Source organism: Odontesthes bonariensis, chromosome 14 (genome assembly GCF_027942865.1).
Source record: "Odontesthes bonariensis isolate fOdoBon6 chromosome 14, fOdoBon6.hap1, whole genome shotgun sequence".
NCBI lineage: Eukaryota > Metazoa > Chordata > Actinopteri > Atheriniformes > Atherinopsidae > Odontesthes > Odontesthes bonariensis.
In genome coordinates, this window is record NC_134519.1 from 31676283 (window position 1) to 31698203 (window position 21921).

General features: G+C 39.4%; 1 protein-coding gene across 3 annotated transcripts in view; it reads left to right on the forward strand.

Moving 5' to 3' along the window:
• pkn2a (protein kinase N2a) overlaps window positions 1-21400 on the forward strand; it is a 44253-nt gene extending 22853 nt beyond the window's left edge. For 2 of the 3 annotated variants that reach the window (XM_075484055.1, XM_075484053.1), the window contains exons 5-23: window positions 2197-2326; window positions 2445-2590; window positions 2850-3063; window positions 5067-5249; window positions 5491-5600; window positions 5724-5867; window positions 6464-6539; window positions 6766-6922; window positions 7063-7189; window positions 7585-7724; window positions 8021-8096; window positions 8343-8434; window positions 11157-11333; window positions 14982-15044; window positions 15138-15214; window positions 15414-15556; window positions 15655-15762; window positions 19741-19821; window positions 19907-21400. In XM_075484055.1, coding sequence (XP_075340170.1) covers window positions 2197-2326; window positions 2445-2590; window positions 2850-3063; window positions 5067-5249; window positions 5491-5600; window positions 5724-5867; window positions 6464-6539; window positions 6766-6922; window positions 7063-7189; window positions 7585-7724; window positions 8021-8096; window positions 8343-8434; window positions 11157-11333; window positions 14982-15044; window positions 15138-15214; window positions 15414-15556; window positions 15655-15762; window positions 19741-19821; window positions 19907-20110 — 2448 coding nt within the window. In that variant the 3' untranslated portion in view covers window positions 20111-21400. The remainder of the gene's footprint in view (window positions 1-2196; window positions 2327-2444; window positions 2591-2849; window positions 3064-5066; window positions 5250-5490; window positions 5601-5723; window positions 5868-6463; window positions 6540-6765; window positions 6923-7062; window positions 7190-7584; window positions 7725-8020; window positions 8097-8342; window positions 8435-11156; window positions 11334-14981; window positions 15045-15137; window positions 15215-15413; window positions 15557-15654; window positions 15763-19740; window positions 19822-19906) is intronic. The other variant, XM_075484054.1, reaches the window with a different exon arrangement.
• The last annotated feature ends 521 nt before the right edge of the window (window positions 21401-21921 follow it).

Consider the following 21921-nt stretch of genomic DNA (forward strand, 5'->3'; position numbering starts at 1 on the left):
CGAAGGAATTATTTTGAAGAATTTTTATTTTTAATTCTGTTCTCAATCTGTAGAAAATGCTGTGAACACCTAATTATGCATGAAAAAAAAATACCGTGATATACCATGAAACCGTGATACCGTGAAAAAATACTGTGATATGTATTTTTGGTCATACCGCCCAGCACTAGTAGTGACCGAAAGAATGAGATCGCGAATACAAGCGGCTGAAATGAGTTTCCTCCGCAGGGTGTCTTGGCTCTCCCTTATTAGGCTCGGTATTGGCCCAAGTTCTGGAAACATTCGTCGGTGAAATGTTTGGCGCACACATACACAAATCTCTTCAGTTCTGTCGTCACTTTCCCAGAAAAAACTAAATCTGTCCACTGGCTCTTTAGAGGTTCTGATGCAGGAGCTCTAAACAGATTTTTTACATCCATGTACAGCGCAATGAGCTGGCCAAAGAGCTGTGGGCGGGAAAAGGCAGTTTTGGCATAGCCACATATGGGCTCTGGGGGGAAAAAACCTCGACGTCATATGAGGCGCCACGTCATAAGAGGCAGCTTTCCCGATCAGGCCATCTGCATGGTCACATTACCAAAGGCGGAGAATAATTTCCATTGCATGGTTTAGGTCTATTGTCATTTTTAGCCACTGGGGGACCGCAGGCAGGCTAGGGGAACTCATATTAATGTTAAACAACCTTAAAAAGTGAAAATTTCATGCCATGTCTCCTTTAATTTTTCATGAGATGTTTTAAGTTTAAATTTCAGCTCAGTGAAGCACTTTAAGCACCAACTCTTTTCAGTTAGTTACCTGTCTTGTGGAATTGTGCTTCAAATAAAGGACTTTATGTTGACCAGATTGTTAGTCAATCCTTTACTGTCAGTCAATATTGCCTAAAAAGACAGGCAGTTATGTTTTAAAAAAGAGTGAACCTATAAAACTGTGGTGTTGAATGGTCGAAAATTTGGGTTCACCTAACTTTTGTGCTGGTGCACCCAAGAAAAAAGGTTGGGCGCACCAGTGCAAAAAGTTAGTCTAGAGCCCTGACAAAGCCCATATGGTTCTTCTGTCTCCTCTAATACTCAGTGTAAGGGAAAAGCTATAATTTAGTTTAGAGGTGTTTGTACCATAAGTCAACGATTGAGTTAATAACAGCTTGAGCACAGAGAGAGGCATGTGTTCATGTTAGCTCAAGTATCAGTTACTAGCAATTAAAAGTACTTTGTAGTAGATGGTTTAGTATAGTGTAGGGGTTGTATCATCAGTGGTATGATTTGGCTTTACATTATATGTTTCTGTGAATGTGTCGGATGTAATTTAATGTGGCATAGATGGATAAAATTCCCCATTCAAATCCCTTTGGAAGTAAGCTTTTACCAAGCATAGAGATGATAGGTTTGTCTGTTGTCAATCTGGCCAACAGTTAACCTGGCTTTGTTCAGGGATTAGGTAGGATACTAAATAAAGAACACTTTTTTTTTTTTCTTTTGTTTCAATGCTATGGTTAATCTTTGGCGAAATTAGCTCTACACCCAAAAACACAAATCCATTTAAGTCCATATAAGTTAGCTTTTCAAAACAAGAAGTACTAACTGTGCCTTACTGTGCAACTTGCTGTAAAAATTGTCACCTGACCTCCCCCCCTGTTTGTCTGTCTGGCCGGCCATTGGGGTCACAGCGTTTTGTAAGGGACCTCCCAGGTCAGACAGAAAGAGGCACCTTCCAGTTGGAAATAGTCCTGATGTCAGAGAGGAAATGCCTGCTGGACAGAAGTCTTTCCTGCGCACGCAGCCATCAACAACCAGTACTTGCACTTCACAGGAATTTGGGGTGGAGTTTGCTTACTCGTGTGTGTGTGTGTGTGTGTGTGTGTGTGTGTGTGTGTGTGTGTCAGCAAATCACCAAACAATGTGATTCCACTTTGTTTTTTGGTGAACAAGATTTTCCATGCAGTCACTTGTACTTCAGCTCCAATTAAGGGCATGAACTGGCATCTTGGCTTTGTTACATAATCAGGACAACAAAACACAATAGGTGAAGAGGGATGGCGTGCATTTTGAAACGCGTGTTAAGTCCTGATTTCCAAACTTCTTTTTTTCAGAAGACAAAACATGATTAAAACCCTTTGATTCAGTCAATAATGTATGTAGAGATAAAGCGCTCCCGTCGCTCAGTGATTGTTTCATTTCTCGCTTTACTCTTTACTTGCAGGATCGTAAGTTGCTAGCAACTGCTCAGCAAATGCTTCAAGACAGCAAAACAAAGATCGAGTTCATCAGGATGCAGATCCTTAAGGCCAGCCAGACCAGCGAGCTGAGCTTTGAGAACAATGACGTGATGGGTGAGCACTCACTTACAATTAAAGAGAAAAACCTGTCAGTTTAAAACAGAAAGACTGAGGCAAACTTATAAGTCTGCACAAAAGTTACAAACGGCTGCCATCTTCCCTTGTCTTCCAGATAAAGCAATTATAAGCCCTTTAGACCTGCGGGTGGAGGAGTTGTGTCACCACGCCAGGATAGAGTCCGCAGTGGCCGAAGGTGCAAAGAATGTCATGAAACTCCTGGGATCTGGAAAAGTCACAGAAAAGAGAGCACTTTCAGAGGTAGACTCCAGTTTGTGGGTGTGTCCATGTGAAATTGACAGCATCTGCTTGCTTGATTTTCATACATACATCACAGCAGGATCTGATCAATTTTAGACTTAAATGAAGTCTTAAAGGCATTAAATGAAATTGATTGCTGCACTAAAGTAAGCAGAACATATTATTTATTTATCTATCCATCCTTCACCTACTCACTTGCCCTGTTCTTACTTTTTCTTCCACTTTCCTTTTTTCTTCTTTAATTGCTTCCCCTCTTCAGGCTCAGGCTCGATTTACTGAGTCCAGTCAGAAACTTGACCTCTTGCGATATTCCTTGGAGCAACGCCTCAATGAGTTGCCTAAAAACCATCCCCGCAGCAACAGCATCATAGAGGAATTGTCTCTTCTGTCCTCACCGGCCCTTAGTCCCAGATCCAGTATCATCTCAACACAGAACCAGTACAGCACCGTAACCAAGCCTGCAGCACTCACAGGTAACAGGACAAAGACCCTAATTGTGGTCAGAAAAAAAAAAAACATTTTTAAACTCCTACATCCCAGGCACAGTTCAGTGTTTTTATTCACCCAAAAATTAAAATTAAAGTTGCTGGATGTTCATTTTGAAACTGTTTGGGCTGGGCTTGTTGGTTGTATTGATTAATTAATGAATATATATATTTTCTGTTTTTTCAAATGAGGTATAAAATGAGACCGTATTGTTTATATCGGTACAGCTTTATGTTGCATTAGTTTATAACCTGTTTGTCCCGTAAAGCCACATCGGCTCTCCTCTCACTCATTCTGCTGCCACGCCCCAATTTCCTTCTTCTGTTTGTGAGCAAGCTCCACACTCGCCCACAACTTCTCATCAATGTCTGTAACATAACGATCTCGACTGACTACACGGCTGTGAGCTGCATGTAAACTGATGCAAACAAAATAGTAGCACATCAGTGGCAGTTACTGGCTAACATGTCGTACCAATACCAGCACAGCCAAGTTAAAAACACAGAACAAATAATTATGATTTATCGATCTCTCTTATCATGTTATAAATGATGCATGCTTCTGTGAAAATGCAGAAATACTATCAAATTAAAAGAACTACAGGCAGCTGCATATGCTTCTGATGCCATGGATACATTTAACATTTTTACAGTGGACACCCCCAGTCCCTGCTCTTTGAAACTCATCAGAGGCACCAACTATTTTAAAAGCTTTCTGAGATGCCTGCTATGTAAAATGTTGTGTTCAAAAGTAACAAATAAAGAAAGGGCTTTATTTCCCACTTACATGTTATGAAGTGAAAGCATAAAGTAGAATAAAGTATTGAAATATAATATAGTACAATACCTTAAAATTACGGTACTTTACTAAATGTAGGTTAGCTTCCATCAGTGGTTGATGGCATAAATAGGCTTATATGTAAATGACAACAGCTTTAATGGGAATTTAAAACACTGGTAAATAAGAGCACAGAGAATAGGAGAGAAGCAAACAGACATTAATGCTTGAAATATTAGTCATAGAATACTAGATATTTATCATAAATACAGTGTTTTAGATTTTGCATCATCGTGAAATCTACAATGACTGAGGTTTGAATTTTTCCCCCGTGCCAAAAGATGGCCCTGGTATTTATTTTGTTGTTTGATCTTATTCTGCTGTTTCACAGCATCATTATTCATCCTGTTCTCACTCAGGCTCTGTTCAAGTGCACACCAACGCAAAACTGCACCTGCCACTTTTTAAGTATAAAGATACTTCTGGCTCAGAGTAGTAAGCAGCCGTTTCTGAAGATCTGTATGAAGTAATTGGACAAAGATGAACTTACTATATTCTTGATTTAACATTAAAATTTGAATTTTTCTCCTCCAGAGTCGCTAGGTTTTGCAGAGGAAGGAATTTTCGTGCTGGTCTTTAAAATGTTCTAAGATGACCTGGAATATAATTAAATCTGCTCAACTGTCTAACCTTGACTTTTTAAGCAGGACTTTCAGATAAAAAAAACAACAACAAAACATGTTAGATTAAGAATCAAAGATTATTAAAGTTGCTACATGTAAAACTGTATATTACAGGAAAAAAGCACATTACCACTGTTTACAAGGAAGTTTTAGTTTTTCTTCTTATCAGCAGCTGTCAAGATCAGATTAGCCAAACTCATTAAACTAGTCTTGGGAGTTAATTGACATATTCTGGAGTGTATTTGTAACTTCATATATCAGTTAGATAGGAAAAGTTGGGCTACTGTGTATTGTTGTACACACCTTGTACATTTTATATTCATATATTTTTATTCTTTATTTTTTATCATTATATCCCTGTTACATGTTTGCACCTTACGCCGCAGCAAATTCCTAGTTAGTGAACACTGTTCACTAACAATGGCAATAAAAACGAATTCTGATTCTGATTCTGAACTGGGAGCAATATTATACAGACAGGCTGGTGTGAAATAAATGTGTACTGTGTCACACGTCTCCCACACCTTCAGGCACGTTAGATGTCAGGCTCATGGGCTGTCAGGACCTTCTGGAAAATGTCCCAGGTCGTTCCAAAGCTCCTTCTGTCCCACTTCTTGGCTGGAGCCCCGGCGATCGCTCATCCTTCATTAGCCGAGCAAACCGAAACCGTGGTGTGAGCTCAAGGAATCTAACCAAGAGCGAGGAGCTCTCCAGTAAGTAGATCTGACCTCCTGACCACCTCCTACACCATCTGAAACTATAAAAAGGATGAAAACTTCCTGTTATTTTCAAATTTAAATTAAACAAATCATCTGAATGAAGTGTCAACTTCACCGCAAAGTAAATCTCAGCTGCAGTCGTAATATTTGTTGACTGAAACAACCCTGTTTTTAACACCAGCTGGATAACTGTTAAATTTAGGACATTGTTAATAGCTCAGCATATGTTCCTTAGATGAAATCAGTGCAGTGCTGAAGTTGGACAACACGGTAGTGGGACAGACGGGCTGGAAGCCGGTCAGCAACCAGGCCTGGGACCAGAAGTTTACACCGGAGCTGGACCGGGTACAACACTGAACACAATTCTGCCTTCTAACTACACCTGCATTGTTGATTCAATGTTGTGCTTATGCCACGCCGTTGGTATGTTCTATATCGGTTTATTGTTCATATGCTTCTTTTCTGTAGTCTCGTGAGCTGGAGATCTCTGTGTACTGGCGTGACTGGCGTTCGCTCTGTGCTGTCAAGTTCCTGCGGCTGGAGGACTTCCTGGACAACCAACGTCATGGAATGTGTTTGTACCTGGAACCACAAGGGATGCTGTTTGCTGAGGTACACACGCACACACTCAAACACACACCAAGTAGTTAGATCCCATAAAGGGGTGTCCCATAAAGTATTTTTGATGTTATGATTGACAAGTCACATTTAAAGAAACTTTAGTCGTGGGTTATTTTAGAGAACTGAATGTTCTCTAAAATAGAGATGAAATAAATAAAAAAAATAACAATATATCTATATATATATATCTATATATATATCTTGATTATAACAATGAACTGCAATGAATCATGATCATGTCATTGTTTGCACTGTTTCATGATAAAAGCTTACCCTGTTTCATTAAACCTTTTTCTTGGTTTGACATGTTGGTCTTTTCAGATAGTTGAGTATTGCAGTTATAATAGATTTTCCACTCCTTGATATCTTTGTGAGGACATGAAGCACAAAAACCTAAACAATCAGTCCTACATTTCTGTGTGAGCCCACCATTAGCTGCTGCATATATACTTTCAGTGTTGTGGCAGTAAATCTAATGATGCTTGTTTATTTACGCAGATACATGTTGGCACAGGCCTTTTATATAACTGCACTTATTTTATCTCTATGCATTTAGATTTTCTGAATTGTTTGTTCTTCCAATGTAGGTAACATTTTTCAACCCTGTCATTGAGAGAAGACCAAAGCTGCAAAGACAAAAGAAGATTTTCTCAAAACAACAAGGTGAGTCATGGCTGCCAACGCAGCCTTGTCACGCTTTCTCAAGGTGCTCTTTGGTGGAAATCTGATTAAGTTTAAAACAGGTTTTTATGACATCAATCATGTTGAGAAATCACCAAAGTGTTAATTCCAGTGTTAAGTTTATCTCTTTTTTTTCCTCTCATGGTTTCCCATTGTCCTTGTTTTCTTAAACCTTTTTTATTTTATTTTTTATTTGTGTCATTATCAGGTAAGACTTTCCTGCGGGCCCCTCAAATGAACATTAACATCGCCACCTGGGGCCGGCTGGTGAGACGAGCCATACCGACAGTCAGCACAAACTCTTTTAGCCCCCAAGCAGCTGAGACTGGACCCAACAGCCTGCCTGGTTCACCCACTCCCAGCAGGTACACCAGCAGCCACCTATACATACATGAGTCGTATTTGAGAAGGAAAAATTGTTTGATAAAGAAAGCTACTTCATGGGTGCTGCTAAATAAGACTGTTTTTATTCTCACCTCTAAGCTGTACTTTTGTCTGAATACAGTGACCAGCTGGTGACCAAGCTAGACTTTGACAAAGAACCCACACCAGGACCCAAACACTACCCAGCACCCGATGATGTTGGAGAACCGCTGACGCAGCATAAGATGCCTGACAAGGAGGAAGTACAGGTGTGATAGGTTCACAAGAATTACATGTATTGTTGATAAGGCACCACTCAACTGATGTATTAGTAACAGCTTTTAAAGCCTTGTTTGTGAAAATGAAGATGTGTCAGAAGAACCATCTTAGGTTTTGGTGCTTTTTTAAAATTCACTGTCAAAGTCTGTTACTGTTTCTTCAGTAGGAATGTTTCCCTTCAGATTAATACATTTCTTATGAGAAACTGGAGCATGATTGTGAGTTTTAAAGCACCGCAAAATTTAGCTTTAATTATTTATTTATTTTGCATCTTGTAACTTTTTGGTTGAACAAACTCTCACAAATTGACTAATAGCTTTTTTTTTTTCTTTTTTTTTTTCTTTTTTCACATTTCACATTTCCCACTCTCCATCATCCATCTAAGCAGGATGCACTTGCATCATTCGACTTCCTTAACAAGAGAAACAGCACAGTGTTGAAGCCGGACATGGATGGAGTGCTCGAGCAGGAGATCCAACACCCAGACCTGGAGCTCACCACCATCCACAAAGACAGAGAGATAAGGTAGGAAGGCCATGTGCTTGTCATGTTCTCTTGCTTTTAAAACTTGGGGTAAATTTAACATTTAACTCTGAGGTATGAAAAAGAGGATGTTAATTTTTCTTTCTCTTTTTTTTTTTTCTCTAAGTGAACAATTTTGGCAGTGCTCTTCTGTTTATTAAAAGTAAACAATACAAAAGTTATATTTGTGTTAACACTGCCCCCTGGCTTCGGTTAGTCTACATTGAACTGGACTGATTTTACTTTTTTTTTTTTTTTAATTATTATTATTTATTTATTTTGCAATGATTTCTCTAAAGGGAAGAAGAGCAGTTCCACTTCAGTCTCCAAGACTTCAAATGTGTAGCAGTCCTTGGACGTGGTCATTTTGGAAAGGTGCTTTTGTTTGATTGTCCATTACAGAGTTGCAGCTAATTGTCATTTTCAGTATTGATTTATCTTTCTTTTGGCTTTGGATGGTAGAAAGCAGCTAGAAATTATGGCATATTTGCTTAACTATTTCTATGTCAGTTATGAAAATCCGTGGTGATTATGTATAGATTAAACATTTAATTTGACTGCATAATAGACACTCTGGTCCAACAAACAGACAGGAAGCTGTAATCAGTTTCTCCTCTGCAGGTGCTCTTAGCAGAATATAAAAGCACTGGGGAGATGTTTGCCATCAAAGCTTTGAAGAAAGGAGACATTGTGGCTCGTGATGAAGTTGACAGGTAAGCGTTTAAAGCTGATGGTCAGACCTGGTTCCTCTCAGTAAAATTACAACTGGAAATTGAAAGAAAATTTAAACAGTTTTTTTTTCTTCCTTAAAGTAACACTAAAGGTTTGGGAAAATGTTTTGCTCTGTGACTCTCCCTTCAGTTGTGGCATGTAACACCACTGCCATAAAGCCAAATATTTCTGGAGCACTGACACAACATGAAACAACAGATTTGGGATATTGCAGTTTTGTGTGTCACTTCAGCACAAACTGAGGCTTTTGAATTGCCTACAGTTGTTGTTCGGAGTCAGGCAGAAATGTAAAGAAACAATCTGGAAAAACTGAACAACTCCAATCTCTATGAAGAGTAACTTTACCACCTGTAATATATCAGTTGGGGTTATGTGCGACTTGTAGTGTGGAACACCACATCCCTCGTCCCAGCTATGCTCCATGTTGCATTAAAACTAGGGCTGTCAAAGGATTAAAATTTTCAATCTAATTAATCACAGGGCTTCTGTGAATTGATTTTGATTAATCCCATTCCTAAATTTGACTGAAAAATTCAAATTTTCTATGTATTGTTGTTAGAACTGAAAGATTAATGACAAGAAGTGGATATAACATTTCTTTTTTGATAATGGATTTGTCATTCATTAAAAATTTTATGAATGAGAAATCCAAAAGATTTTAAATTTAATACTGAACAATTTTGGAAACTTATTCATTGCTCTTTTTCTTGTAACTACAGGATATGTGAATGAAACCTTTTTGAGCAAACGCCTCTGCAAAGTGATGCTCTTCTGTTTTCATTACAGTTAAAGCGAAGTTAAAGTAGTCACTTTCAAAACTTCAGCGATGCCCGTGTCCTCGACAATATTAATCGGTCTACAGTCCTGGGGTATCCATTGTGTCGGTCAGCTTCTCTGATGTTGTCTAAAGGCCTCGGTATGCTACTCCGTCGCTATCCGTCAAGCCGACTCCGTGTTCACGCAGAGGCTATTAAACCTTTCGAAGTTCTCCGTCGGAATGTCGGATACGCAAGGCAATTCACCTCCCGATCAGTAGGCGTCGCTACGCTAGACGACCTAATCTCGCGACGTCTATCGTGAAAGTCGTTGATTGATTGTTTATCTTCCGGCTCCGTTCCACTCCTCACAGTGAACGATGGCGACCGAGAGAGAAAGACTGTTGTTGGAGTTGGAGCTTGTTGATATTGAAATGCAAATAACTTTGACCAAAATTTGGCCGGTACACAGTAAACTCTTTCAAAAATGGCGGTGTTGTTGTTGTGAGAGGAAGGAGCTAAACCGGAAAAGTGATTCCAAAAATGAATGATGTTGTTAGCCGACCAATCCCAACCCTTGCAGTCTCCGCGAGTCTCCGTCTCCTCGAAGGATAGATGGAATTTTAGCTGACGCACGCAAGCAACTGAGAGTGTCTCCGGGAGGGTCTCCGTAGCCTTTCCCGGATGACTATAAATCAGGCTTTACTTAATGCTCTGCGTTCGGTAAGGGTGGTCTGACGCGTGCCAGGCATAACACCTGAAGTTGAAGCCCCAACAAATGAATGCTTTGCGTTAAGATGATACTTAAAGGGATAATCCAGAGTAAAATGCACTTTAGATCAATTTACGGGATGTTGGGAGTACATACGTTGAGTTGACATCAAAATCATGTCATTCGAATGTGTTTTGAGACCGTGGTGAAGTTGGTTTGATATTGGTTTGAAAAAAAAGACACCTTATGTCCTTTTTGTGAATATTTGTCGAATATCCAATATCAAACCAACTTCACCACGGTCTGTAGCGGCAGCTGCAGCAGACACATTTCCGGAAAGATACTGGCTTGATTAAATTAATTCTGGACTCTAGATCCGACCACATGAAGACCTCGGGACACTTCGGTTTGGCTTTAGGGACCCTCTACTCACTACCACGTAAGTGTTATGTTGTTTGGAGCTGTAGAAGAGGTATAAAAATAGCGTTTTGTAGCGGTGACATGATTTGCCCCATTCACTTCCAGGCTAACAACTTTTGGCTAAAAACGGTCAAATAGAAATTCTCAAAACACATCCGAATGACATGATTTTGATGTCAACTCAACGTATGTACTCCCAACATCCCGTAAATTGATCTAAAGTGCATTTTACTCTGGATTATCCCTTTAAGGCTTGAGGTGCTTTGGTAAGAGGAAAAGTCCTTCCTGCAGTGTGAGTAAACCACAACATGTTTGTTTACTGTTCCATCTTTGTTATTTTTATGCTTGAACTGTCCATCCAGAAGGCAATGGGTTATTTGGACTCCTCCATGTCACTGGTGTCGGCCACGCCATTTATGCGACAACGACTGAACGCGGCAGGGGATGAATTGTGGGTAAAATAGGACGGAAATGCGTTAATACGTTAAAACAATTATCGCTGTTAATTCCTGAAATTAATCATCTCGCGTTAACGCGTTCATTTTGACAGCCCTAATTAAAACGCTGTTTTAAAAACCGGAAATGTGCACACCTCTGCTCTGAATACAAGAAAAAAGCTGTGGCTCCTAGAACCAATAGGACAGACAGCTGACAGCCATTTTAGTCAAATGTCTTAGACATCTGATTCCTGAAGATGGATCCTGAAAGCACACACTTATTAAACTTTAGTTTAATGGTGTTAATGTGGAGTTAATTTTTTTTGTGGATGAGTTCAAATTTGAACTATCTGTACTGTTTTCCTTTTGTGTCTGTCAGTCTGATGTGCGAGAAGAGGATTTTTGAAACGGTCAACAGCGTCCGCCACCCCTTCCTGGTCAACCTGTTTGCGTGCTTCCAGACACAGGAACACGTGTGTTTCGTCATGGAGTACGCAGCCGGAGGCGACCTGATGATGCACATCCACGCTGATGTGTTCTCTGAGCCCAGGGCTGTGTGAGTGACCAAAGCTTCCTTTTGTACTCATCATCCCTGTTACGATAAGAATGTAGATTCTAATTATGATGGTGCAATGTTTTTGATTGGCTTGTGGGTCATTTCATTATATGAATTTAAGTTGAATATGTGTTTTCTCTCAATATTTCTTATATTAGAAACTACAGTAATTAGTTTAAGGCAACTTGAGATCGACTTAAAAATAAATGTGCTGGTAGATTCCCTGAGCAATTTGTGTTTCTGATGCCTCTAAAAGACAGGAGGTTAATTATATAAGATACTTTTTTTTTTCAACAATATTTTTTATTGAAGTTTCAAGTGCATATCAAACTTTATGTTGAATGTACAAACTTTTTCATTTTTATTTATATCCCCTCGAACAGCCACTCATTCACACAGACAAAGAAAATAAATAAAAAATTAAAAAAGAAAATAAAATAAAATCAGGGCAGAATCGTTTCATAACCTGTTATTCAGTCAGTGTTATCTGTTTCATTGGTCAGGAATGACATAAATGATTCCCAAATACAAGCAAACGCCTCCTGTTTACCTTTAACAATGTATGTCAATCTCTCCAGTCCAAGACAAGTCATCAACTCCTTCTTCCACATTGCCAGTGATGGTGGCTCTACATTTTTCCAATATAGTGCAATCGCTCTCCTTGCATGGAGAAGTCCAAAGTCAATCATTTTCGATTGCTTTGTTGTTCTGATGAAGTCCTTGGGGTATATTCCAAGTATGCAGATTGTTGACGTCAAAGGAATGTTACACTTAACCATCCGTGATAAACATTTAACTACATTTCCCCAAAATACCAAAATCTTAGAGCATTCCCATAGGCAGTGAATCAAAGTTCCCTTTTCGGTCAGACATTTAACACAAACATCAGGGATGTTAGGGGAGATATGGTGAAGTTTTGCAGGGGTTATATAAACCCTCATTAACCACTTATACTGAATCAATTTTAATCTTGTGTTAATTGAATTCTTTTGTGCTTTTAAACATGCTCTTCCCCAATCTTCTTCACTAATATTTTCTTGTGTATCTGTTCTCCACGCTTTTAATTTATCTGATGCTGATTCTGTTGAGTAATCCGCTAAAAGGTTATAGAATCTGGATATGTGTTTTTTTACCATTGAAATTATTAATCACCGTTTCCTCAATAATCGATAGCGGGGGTGTGGCCATGAATGTCTCGTATTTTGATGCTATAAAACTTCTTAATTGCAAATATTTGAAAAAGTGTTTTTGAGGAACTCCGTATTTATGACAAAGTTGATCAAATCTGAGAAGGGTACCTTCAAAATAAAGGTCCGAAACGGTCCCATTTCCTTTCTCTGCCCATAATTTGAAACCCCCATCCAATCTACCAGGTTTGAATTGTCTGTTGCCCCAGATAGGAGTAAATTGTGATAAAGTTAATGTTTCATCAACAAAGTTATGTGCTGCATACCACACTGATATTGTATTTTTAACAAAAGGGTTTCTTGTCTGTTTTTCCAGTGTCTTGATGTCTAAGGAATATAAATACGGCTTTATGGGCAGATCTGACACTGATTTTTGTTCAATATTTACCCAAGCAGGTGGTGTGGATGAAGAAAAATAGTACATTGCAGAACTTAATTGGGTAGCCCAATAATACCACTTCAGGTTAGGTACCCGAAGTCCTCCCCTTTCATAGGGTAAAAATAATAACTTGAGCCGTATTCTACCCTTTCTATTGTTCCAAATGAACTGGCTAAATATACTATTAGTTTTTTTATAGAAGTCACTTGGTAATGGAAGCGGGAGTGCTTGGAAAAGATATATAAATTTGGGTATAATAGACATTTTAATAAGATTTATACGACCAATCATTGATATTGGCAATTTAGACCACCGGTCCAACTTTTCTGTCACTTCGTCTACCAGAGGGTTATAGTTTATGGGGACAATGTCGCCAAGTTTTGGGGCAATCTTAATACCCAGATATTTAAATCCATCTTGCGTGGCCGTAAATGGTGTATTTATTTTGGGATTGTGTCTTTCTTCTTCATTTAGGAATAACAATACTGACTTAGAATTGTTTATTTTGTATCCAGAAAACTCGCCAAAGTTTTCGAGTAAAGTAATCAAATTTGGAATACTGTTCCTCAGGTTTGTTAAGAAAAAAATTATATCATCAGCATATAATGCTTTATGATGCTCTACGTCCCAAATCCTGATGCCGGATATATTCCTACGTGTCCTTACTGCGATCGCGAGAGGTTCTATTGCTAAAGTGAAAAGCAAAGGAGACAATGGGCAGCCTTGCCTGGTTGAGCGTTGTAAACTGAAAGGTTTAGAAATTGTGTTATTAGTCAATATTTCTGCTGTTGGGTTTGTGTACAGTAATTTGATCCATTTGAGAAATGTTTCTCCTAGACCATATCTAGGCAGCAGATCAAAAAGGTATTTCCATTCTATTCTATTGAATGCTTGGCTAGCATCAACTGACAACATTGCAGTCTCTTTGGCATTGTTTTTCTCAAACAGTACATTTAAAACTCTCCTGACGTTATGAAAGCCTTGCCGTTGTAATATAAAACCATTCTGATCATTACTAACCAATTTAGGAAGATATTGTTCTAATCTTTTAGAGAAAGCTTTGCATAATATTTTTGTATCGCATCCCATTAAACTAATGGGTCTGAAGGATGAACAACTGGTTGGCGATTTGTCAGGTTTTAGTATCACAGTTATCATAGCTAATCTTAACGATGGTGAAAGAGTTCCTGTTTTATATGATTCGTTAAACATATCTAATAGAGGTTGCGCAAGTTTCTGTTTAAACTTCTTATAAAATTCTATTGGTATCCCGTCGGGACCAGGTGCTTTCCCACTGTTCATACTGCTCATGACGTCATAAAGATCCTCAACTGTCAATGCCCCGTCCAATACTTCCTTTTCATCTTCAGATAAGCTCTGGAACTGTAGCTGATCGAGAAATGTTTGTTGTTGTGTAGCTCCTGCATATTCTGATTTGTATAATAGTTCATAAAAGTTTCTGAAGGTAGCATTAATTTCAATTGGGTCTGTTGTTAAGTCGCCTGACATTGTCTTTATACTGTTAATTGTTCTCTCGGCTTGCATCTTCTTAACCCGCCAGGCCAGTAATTTACTTGGCTTTTCACCCTGATCATAGTATGCTTGCTTGGCCCATATAAGGTTTTTAGCAACTTTGTCAGTAGTTAGTTTATTGTATTCAGCTCTCATTACTGTTAATTGTTGCTGTTTGTCCTCGTCATTATTCTCATAAAGATCCAATTCTAGTGTTTTAATTTGTCTTTCCAATGTTTGTATTTCCTTTTTGTTCTGCTTAGTCTTTGAGCTTGTATATTGAATAATTTCTCCCCTTATATATGCTTTGAATGCTTCCCACCTTACACTGGCGGTTGTTTCATCCGTGTTTAGTAGGAAATAGTTATCTATGCAGGTTCCTATGAATTTAAGAAAGGATGGATCTTGTAACCAATATACCTGGAACCTCCATCTCTGGGAATGTTGAGGAAATATGCCTAAGCATATTTCCATTGAGGCATAGATAAGATACTTTAATTATTTTCTTTGCTATATGCTCTCTAATAAAGCCACGTCACCTAATCTACTTTGTATTTTGTACTGTTTCAGATTTTATGCAGCCTGTGTTGTTTTGGGATTACAGTTTTTACATGACCATAAGATTGTGTACAGGTAAATCTTAAGAAATTGAACTTGAGAATACATTTTTCTTCTAATTGATTTTTAGTGGATATTAAATATATTTGCTTTTCTTACCATTTCCAGAGATTTGAAGCTGGATAACCTGCTCCTGGATACAGAGGGCTATGTGAAGATTGCTGACTTTGGACTTTGCAAAGAAGGTAAATATGAAATCAAACTAAAACTTTTTCTCTAAAGCCATTGCTTTGTAAAAGCAGACAAAACACCCTGCTATTTTAATGTTTGCTGTTTGATACTGTGTTTATATCTACCCAGAGTTTCCTCAATACTCTAATTTGCCAACTACAAAAGGCAGTTAAAGGGGTTTGTTTTATTAAACAGTGTCTGTGTTGTTCTCAGGTATGGGATTCAGGGACCGCACCAGCACATTTTGTGGCACACCAGAGTTTTTGGCTCCGGAGGTTTTAACTGAAACGTCGTACACCCGCGCTGTGGACTGGTGGGGACTCGGCGTCCTTATCTTTGAGATGTTGGTTGGAGAGGTGAGTGGGTGTCTATCAAACTTTCAATAACCATAAGTGATCATAAGTGACTCCCATTTAGCACCATTTCTCATGTATTCATCGTTGTCTCTTTTCAGTCACCTTTTCCTGGTGATGATGAGGAGGAGGTGTTTGACAGCATCGTCAACGACGAAGTCCGCTATCCTCGGTTCCTTTCAACCGAGGCAATCTCCATAATGAGGAGGGTGTGTATATAGAAAGGCAGTTAGTGTTGTGTCTTCTTTACACCAAAAGTTTTTTTTTTTTTTGCCACCTGATGAAATAAGCAGATTAAGTCATTTCCTATTAGCAGCGGCAGTGTTTTTACCCTTAGTTAGCAGAGGGCTACAACAAACACTGAACTGGGGTTCCACACAGTAACTACTTCTACCTCCTAGCTTGTAAAAAAAAACAGAATTATACTGTCAGCCGTTTCTGATCATCTCAACTGTTTGGGATAATTCTTGATTCTTGTTTTCTTTTTAAATCCTGGAAGATATAGATAGATTATAAGCAAAATAAGCAGTCCACACCATAGATGGACTTTGGTTCAGCGTAATATGAAATTTCAAACTAGAAAAAGCTGTTCCTTCAAAACAGCTGTGAGAATGCTGAAAAACTGAATGGGGTTGGCTGACCATGCTAAAAAAAAAAGCTGAAGATAGTAAAGATTTAGCAGAAGTCAAGTGAGTTAATAGTTAAAATGGCTGCAGTGTAATATTTAGCAGAGTAGTGGAAGCGAGATGTCCTCACAGTTTTAGGAATGTTTGTAAACAGCTGCGGCTTAACGAGCTCACGCCAGCAGGAGCAGAAAATGGTTGAAGGGATACTATGGCTACGTGCCCACGACAACGGTAACGACAGATAAACGCAGAACATTTCGACAGATGTCCCTATCTTGCACACGCCGACAGCGTTTTTAGGAGTTCAAAACGGAGAAAACGCAAACGCCCTCCAGAGTGGAGATTTTGAAAACGATCCAACCTCTTGTCGCCGTAGGAACAGTTCAAAACGCAGAAGTGCGTTTTTTGCACACGTTAAGTGGGTAGTTCTTCATGAACGACTCCCATATCTCACTATATTTATTTTGGACACTCTCCCAATCCACATTATCCACTGCCTTCCTGGCTTTGTAGTTCAGTGTCGTGTTCAGGAGCAACTGGACCTCATCATCTGTCCAAACAAAGTTTGGAGGCGTACTGTTGTTGCCGCCGCGCCATTTTCTTCCAACTGACGCGGAGGAAGTAGCCACAAAACAGGCATTTCTCATATTTATTAATATATAACAATATAACTCATATAACAATACCAAAGGTATTGTTGATACTGCCACCTACGTCCGGGGCGTGCATACTACATCGGCAAACTGCGAGTTTTATGAGTTTTATACGTTTTCCCTGTTCCCATGGATAGACAGATATCCACCCCCAAGCGCTCGTGAGAACGCAGATAAATTGTGGAGGAAAAAAACGGACATCTGCGTTTATGCTTCAGAGCGTTGTCGTGGGCACGTAGCCAATGACCTCCTGTGAGAAAACTATAAGAGCGATGAAAATAATTTGAAGACCGTCACCACCAGAAGGGTTAGAGGAATGCGGTAATGTAGTTTTTATTTCAATGGAGTGAAAGATTTTTAAACGGCACCGATTTGAATACACTTGAAGCTGTCTGTTGTCATACCAAGCTTTCCAGTAAGTGAGAACATTTGAAAGGTTTCTCTCGCTTTAGGGCTCATAGCTGAAATTCTGTGAATGTCAGCTCTTTAGAGGTTACATTGGCTGAAAGAGGACAAATTTTCCTACATTTTAAGGTATGTTTCTGCAAGTTAAACTGTATGAAAGTCAGAGGAATTTGTTTGAAAAAATGAAAAAAGCTGAAAGTTATCAGTAAGTGGGGTTACATGGCACTAAAAGAATCAGATTCATGGCTAAATTACAATAAGACTGAGTTATTAAATTCATGTATACACCTTAGTTTGACAAAAAATTGGATCGGATCGGGTTACTCGCAGTCGGATTAAGACCCCGAGATAACTCGGTTGAAAGTCACACTAAACATGCTTGTGAAGCACGTGGTGAATTGGACTTTGCGTTCTGCGCATGCTCGAGATATTTTCCGGGGTCGTGACCCGGAAGTCAAAGGAGACGAATTGTTGTCGCCGCCATCATAAAGAAACAAACAACGCGATAGAGAATGCGCCGTTGTGCATCGCGTTTGTGCAATGAGCATGCTCATCACAAACGAAATGCAGAGTGACGTAGCTTCATCTTGCTCTTCGTTCACCATCTTTCTCGAATGCCAGAGTTTGTTGTTGTTGTTGGTTGTGGTGAAGAGGTCTACCGGAAGTGGCTCTATTAGCAATAGTTGAAATGGATACAGCACCACCTATCGTACGTGGGTATGACATGCTTTTTGCCAATGATTCGATTCATTCACCACCATATATCCAAGGATAATTACCGTTGCTCAATAAAAGAGCATAATCCAACTAAAGCTATAATCGAATTAATCTCATCATGTAGACCCACTGAGTGCTCACTCTGCTGGCTGCTCATTCATAAAAATCAAGAAGGAGCAAAAATGTTCATGTTTTTGAAACTGTCATATTTCAAAATTGGCTTAATATTTGAAAAAGCTGAACGATTTGGTAATAGCTGAATGTCTTGTGACCCTTTTAAAGTTTGAATGGTGTCTCTAGCTGAAAGTATGCATAAGTAGTTAGGTTGAAAAGAGGAGGAAGAGTTGAAAGCATTTCCCATAAATTTGATGGATGGGAAAATTTGAATAAAGGTTAAATATTTTAAAAAGTGTAAAAGTTAGAAACACCAAAAATAATAGCATAAATCTCTGGAACGAGCTGAACGTTTTGAGATCAAAATTGTTGAAATCGTTGAAAGTATGCAGGAGTAGTTAAAGCAGGGCTCAGTAATATGGGGTTTGTTTACCATGCAATACACACCCCAAAGCTGTAGGGGGAGCTCCGTAGAAAATAGGCGACAGTCTAGCCAGACTGTCGTAAACCCACCAGAGTAGAGATGCTTAACTCGAATCTTTTGGGCAATCCGGGCTGATTAGGTCATTTCGAGGAGGGGATTTGAGTTATACGGACCACTTGAATCACTTGAGTCACTTATTAAAAAAAAAAATTTAAAAAAAAAACCTTTCTGCCGTTTAATGGCTATGCGCCTCGCCTTTTTTTTTTGTCCCATTTATCAATTCATTTTGATAAATCAAAGAGCAGCCTACGGCTACAAGTTCATTCATTTATTTTTGTCAAGTAATAATTCAATGCCATTTTATCTGAAAGCCAGACACAACAGCTAGTGTGTGCATTTACACAGCGACAAATGTGGTAGCATTAGGTGAGGCAATGCTGAGTTTAGACCTACAAGTAAATCACTAAATGATTATTTTTCAACGACTGTACAAGATGCATGAAGCCACGCTAACCGAGCCTGTAGCTGCCGACTGTAGCTGCCGACGGGGCGCTCGCTCGTCAAGTCACGAGACAGAATCGAAACTTAAAAAGCTCCGAGTTGGCATGGATTCGCTACTTGCCCGTCTGACCGCTGAATCGCTGGCTCTGGGTGACTCAGCGGTCAGACGGGCAAGTAGCGGTGGTTCTGCCATCACGATATCTATTACAAACTATATTACAATTCTAGAAGCTAACCGCATTCAATTTAGCCGTCGACAACTAATGGAGAGGGGGTGTGTCTCTCAGGCTACCTGGCTCGGCTCAGAGCCCTTTACGACCTGCCGTGAAGCAGTAGTTCTCGGCTCTCGTGTGTCGCGAGACTTCCAGAGCTAAACAAAGCACGCGGCGCCACAGGCAAAGTTGCAAGCGCTGTTTCGGGCTAGGGCCACCAGATGGAGATGGAAATGTCACCGTTTTCATCTGAACGGGTCAGCCAAGCAAACTGATGATTGCCAAGCAATTTTATGACCATGAAAAAGTTGCATAGCATGTCTTTAAAGTCCCAAAAACATACGGAAGAACTAAGATGATGGAATAATAAAGGGAAACAGGATCACTATAGTGAGAATGCTTAATCAGCATTCTCACAATAACAGATTCAAACAACCACGTTGATGGATCAGAAGTGCAGGGTAACATGCCATTTTATGGGGAGAAGAGATTATTTTGATGGGGGGAAAAAATATTGTCATCTCTGTGTGCTTAGCTTTTGAGGAGGAGCCCAGAACGACGTCTGGGAGCTGGAGAAAGGGACGCAGAGGAGGTTAAGAAACATCTATTCTTCAGGGTAAGATGCAACAAGGAATCTGGCACTCCTAATTACAGTACAGTAAAAACTGAGCTCTCACATTACCCTGTCTGTTTGCTGGCAGAACATGGATTGGAACGGGTTGTTGGCCAAGAAGGTGAAGCCGCCATTTGTCCCAACCATCAAGGGCGCCAGCGACGTCAGCAACTTTGATGATGAATTTACCTCAGAGGCACCGATCTTAACCCCTCCCAGGGAACCTCGAGTGCTGAGCTCTGAGGAGCAGAACACATTTTCTGACTTTGATTACATTGCTGACTGGTGTTAGTTTCATCTGAACCCCAGACAAACATACATACACACACACTCGGAACTAGTAAGCACAGCAAAGACTGCAGCTCAATTTTTTTTTTCTTCTTCTTCCTCGTCCTCCTCACCCAGGATGTTAAGGAGGATCCATTAACCTGGCTCATTGAGCAAAAACTCTGTGCCATTGAGAAGAAAGTCCAGATGATGCCTCCTGAGGACACCCACTTATTATTTTTTTTTAAATCCACATGAAGAGCTTTTGTTTTTCTTCTTTTTTAAGAAAAGGAAAACCTGAAATTCTGCCGGAGTGAAGGTAAAGGGATGTCCTCCTGCACAGACTGTCATCGTCGTCGTGTCCATTGTCTGACCACTGAGAATGTTTTACATATGAACTCTAAGAAAACGGCACCATCACAATCATGCTATTCAGTGACGGTTTTCTTCTTTTTTTTTTTTTCTTTTGACCTGTACAGATCATATTCAGCTGAATTTTGTGTTTTTTGTTTGTTTCCTTGTAAAACCCTCACCTTAGCTCTTCAGAGATCATGCCTGAAACTGGTGTTCAGTGAAATACAAAGTGCTTTCAGCATCGTCACTGAATATTCAACTACAACAATCATCTTGACTACTAATGCTGCTGCTTCTTGACTTGAAAACCAAGTGAGTCTGTACACTACATTTTCCTTTTGGGTTTCAATGATCCTTACGAAAGTTCACATGATACGAAACAGCAGTTCATCCAGTGTCACGTGCCATGGTAATTACCACTTACTGGGAAATCCATTTTGAAAATGAGTTTTTAGAAGAAAAAATAAGTCTTTTGGTTAAATGAAATAATTCTGAAAACATTAAAATGCTCTGATGCCCTCTAGTGGTTCTGTAGCTGAGATGATATTCATTTCAATCCTTAAAGGACAAGACCCTTTTTTTGACATTGGGCCCTTGATTTCACATTATAACATGATGTTCTACTCACCCCTGCTTGTTGTTGGTCATTTGGAGCTGTTCCGAAGATATTCGAGAGGCGTCTGGCTGCTCTCTTGAGATATTCGGCCATGAAACGGTTTCCTATGGGCAACGTTATACAGGCACAAACTATGCTTTTTATAATTTATTAATTACTGTACACTAGCACTGATAACGTGGAGGTGCGTCGCTTACTTAAAAAAATCCGGGTTACTGTAATTTTTTTTGTCGTAAAGTGGGTGTTACTGACGTCATCATCGTGCTACTACCACAGACAGCCCACAGACCGGCTGCCTATTTATTCATTCGGCTAAAATTCAAAATTACAGTAACCCGGATTTTTTGAAGTAAGCGACGCACCTCCACGTTATCAGTGCTAGTGTACAGTAATTAATAAATTATAAACAGCGTAGTTTGTGCCTGTATAACGTTGCCCATAGGAAACCGTTTCATGGCCGAATATCTCAAGAGAGCAGCCAGACGCCTCTCGAATATCTTCGGAACAGCTCCAAATGACCAACAACAAGCAGGGGTGAGTAGAACATCATGTTATAATGTGAAATCAAGGGCCCAATGTCAAAAAAACGGTCTTGTCCTTTAAGTGCTGATTGGTTATAGTATTTTTTTTTTTCCATTCCTTAATGAGCAGCAGGTTGTGGTGGACCTGACTTTATTTAAATTTTTTTATTATTATTATTATTACCTCATTAAAAATAACAAAGTGGCTCGCTACCAAAACCAAATTGACCCTGTTCGTGAAGCAGTAGAGGAAAAGCTCTTCTGAGAATCCAATGATTGATGAAGTCAAAATGTTTTGGAAAAACCCATGACTGGTGAGGATCGTGTTTTTTTTTTTTTTTTCGT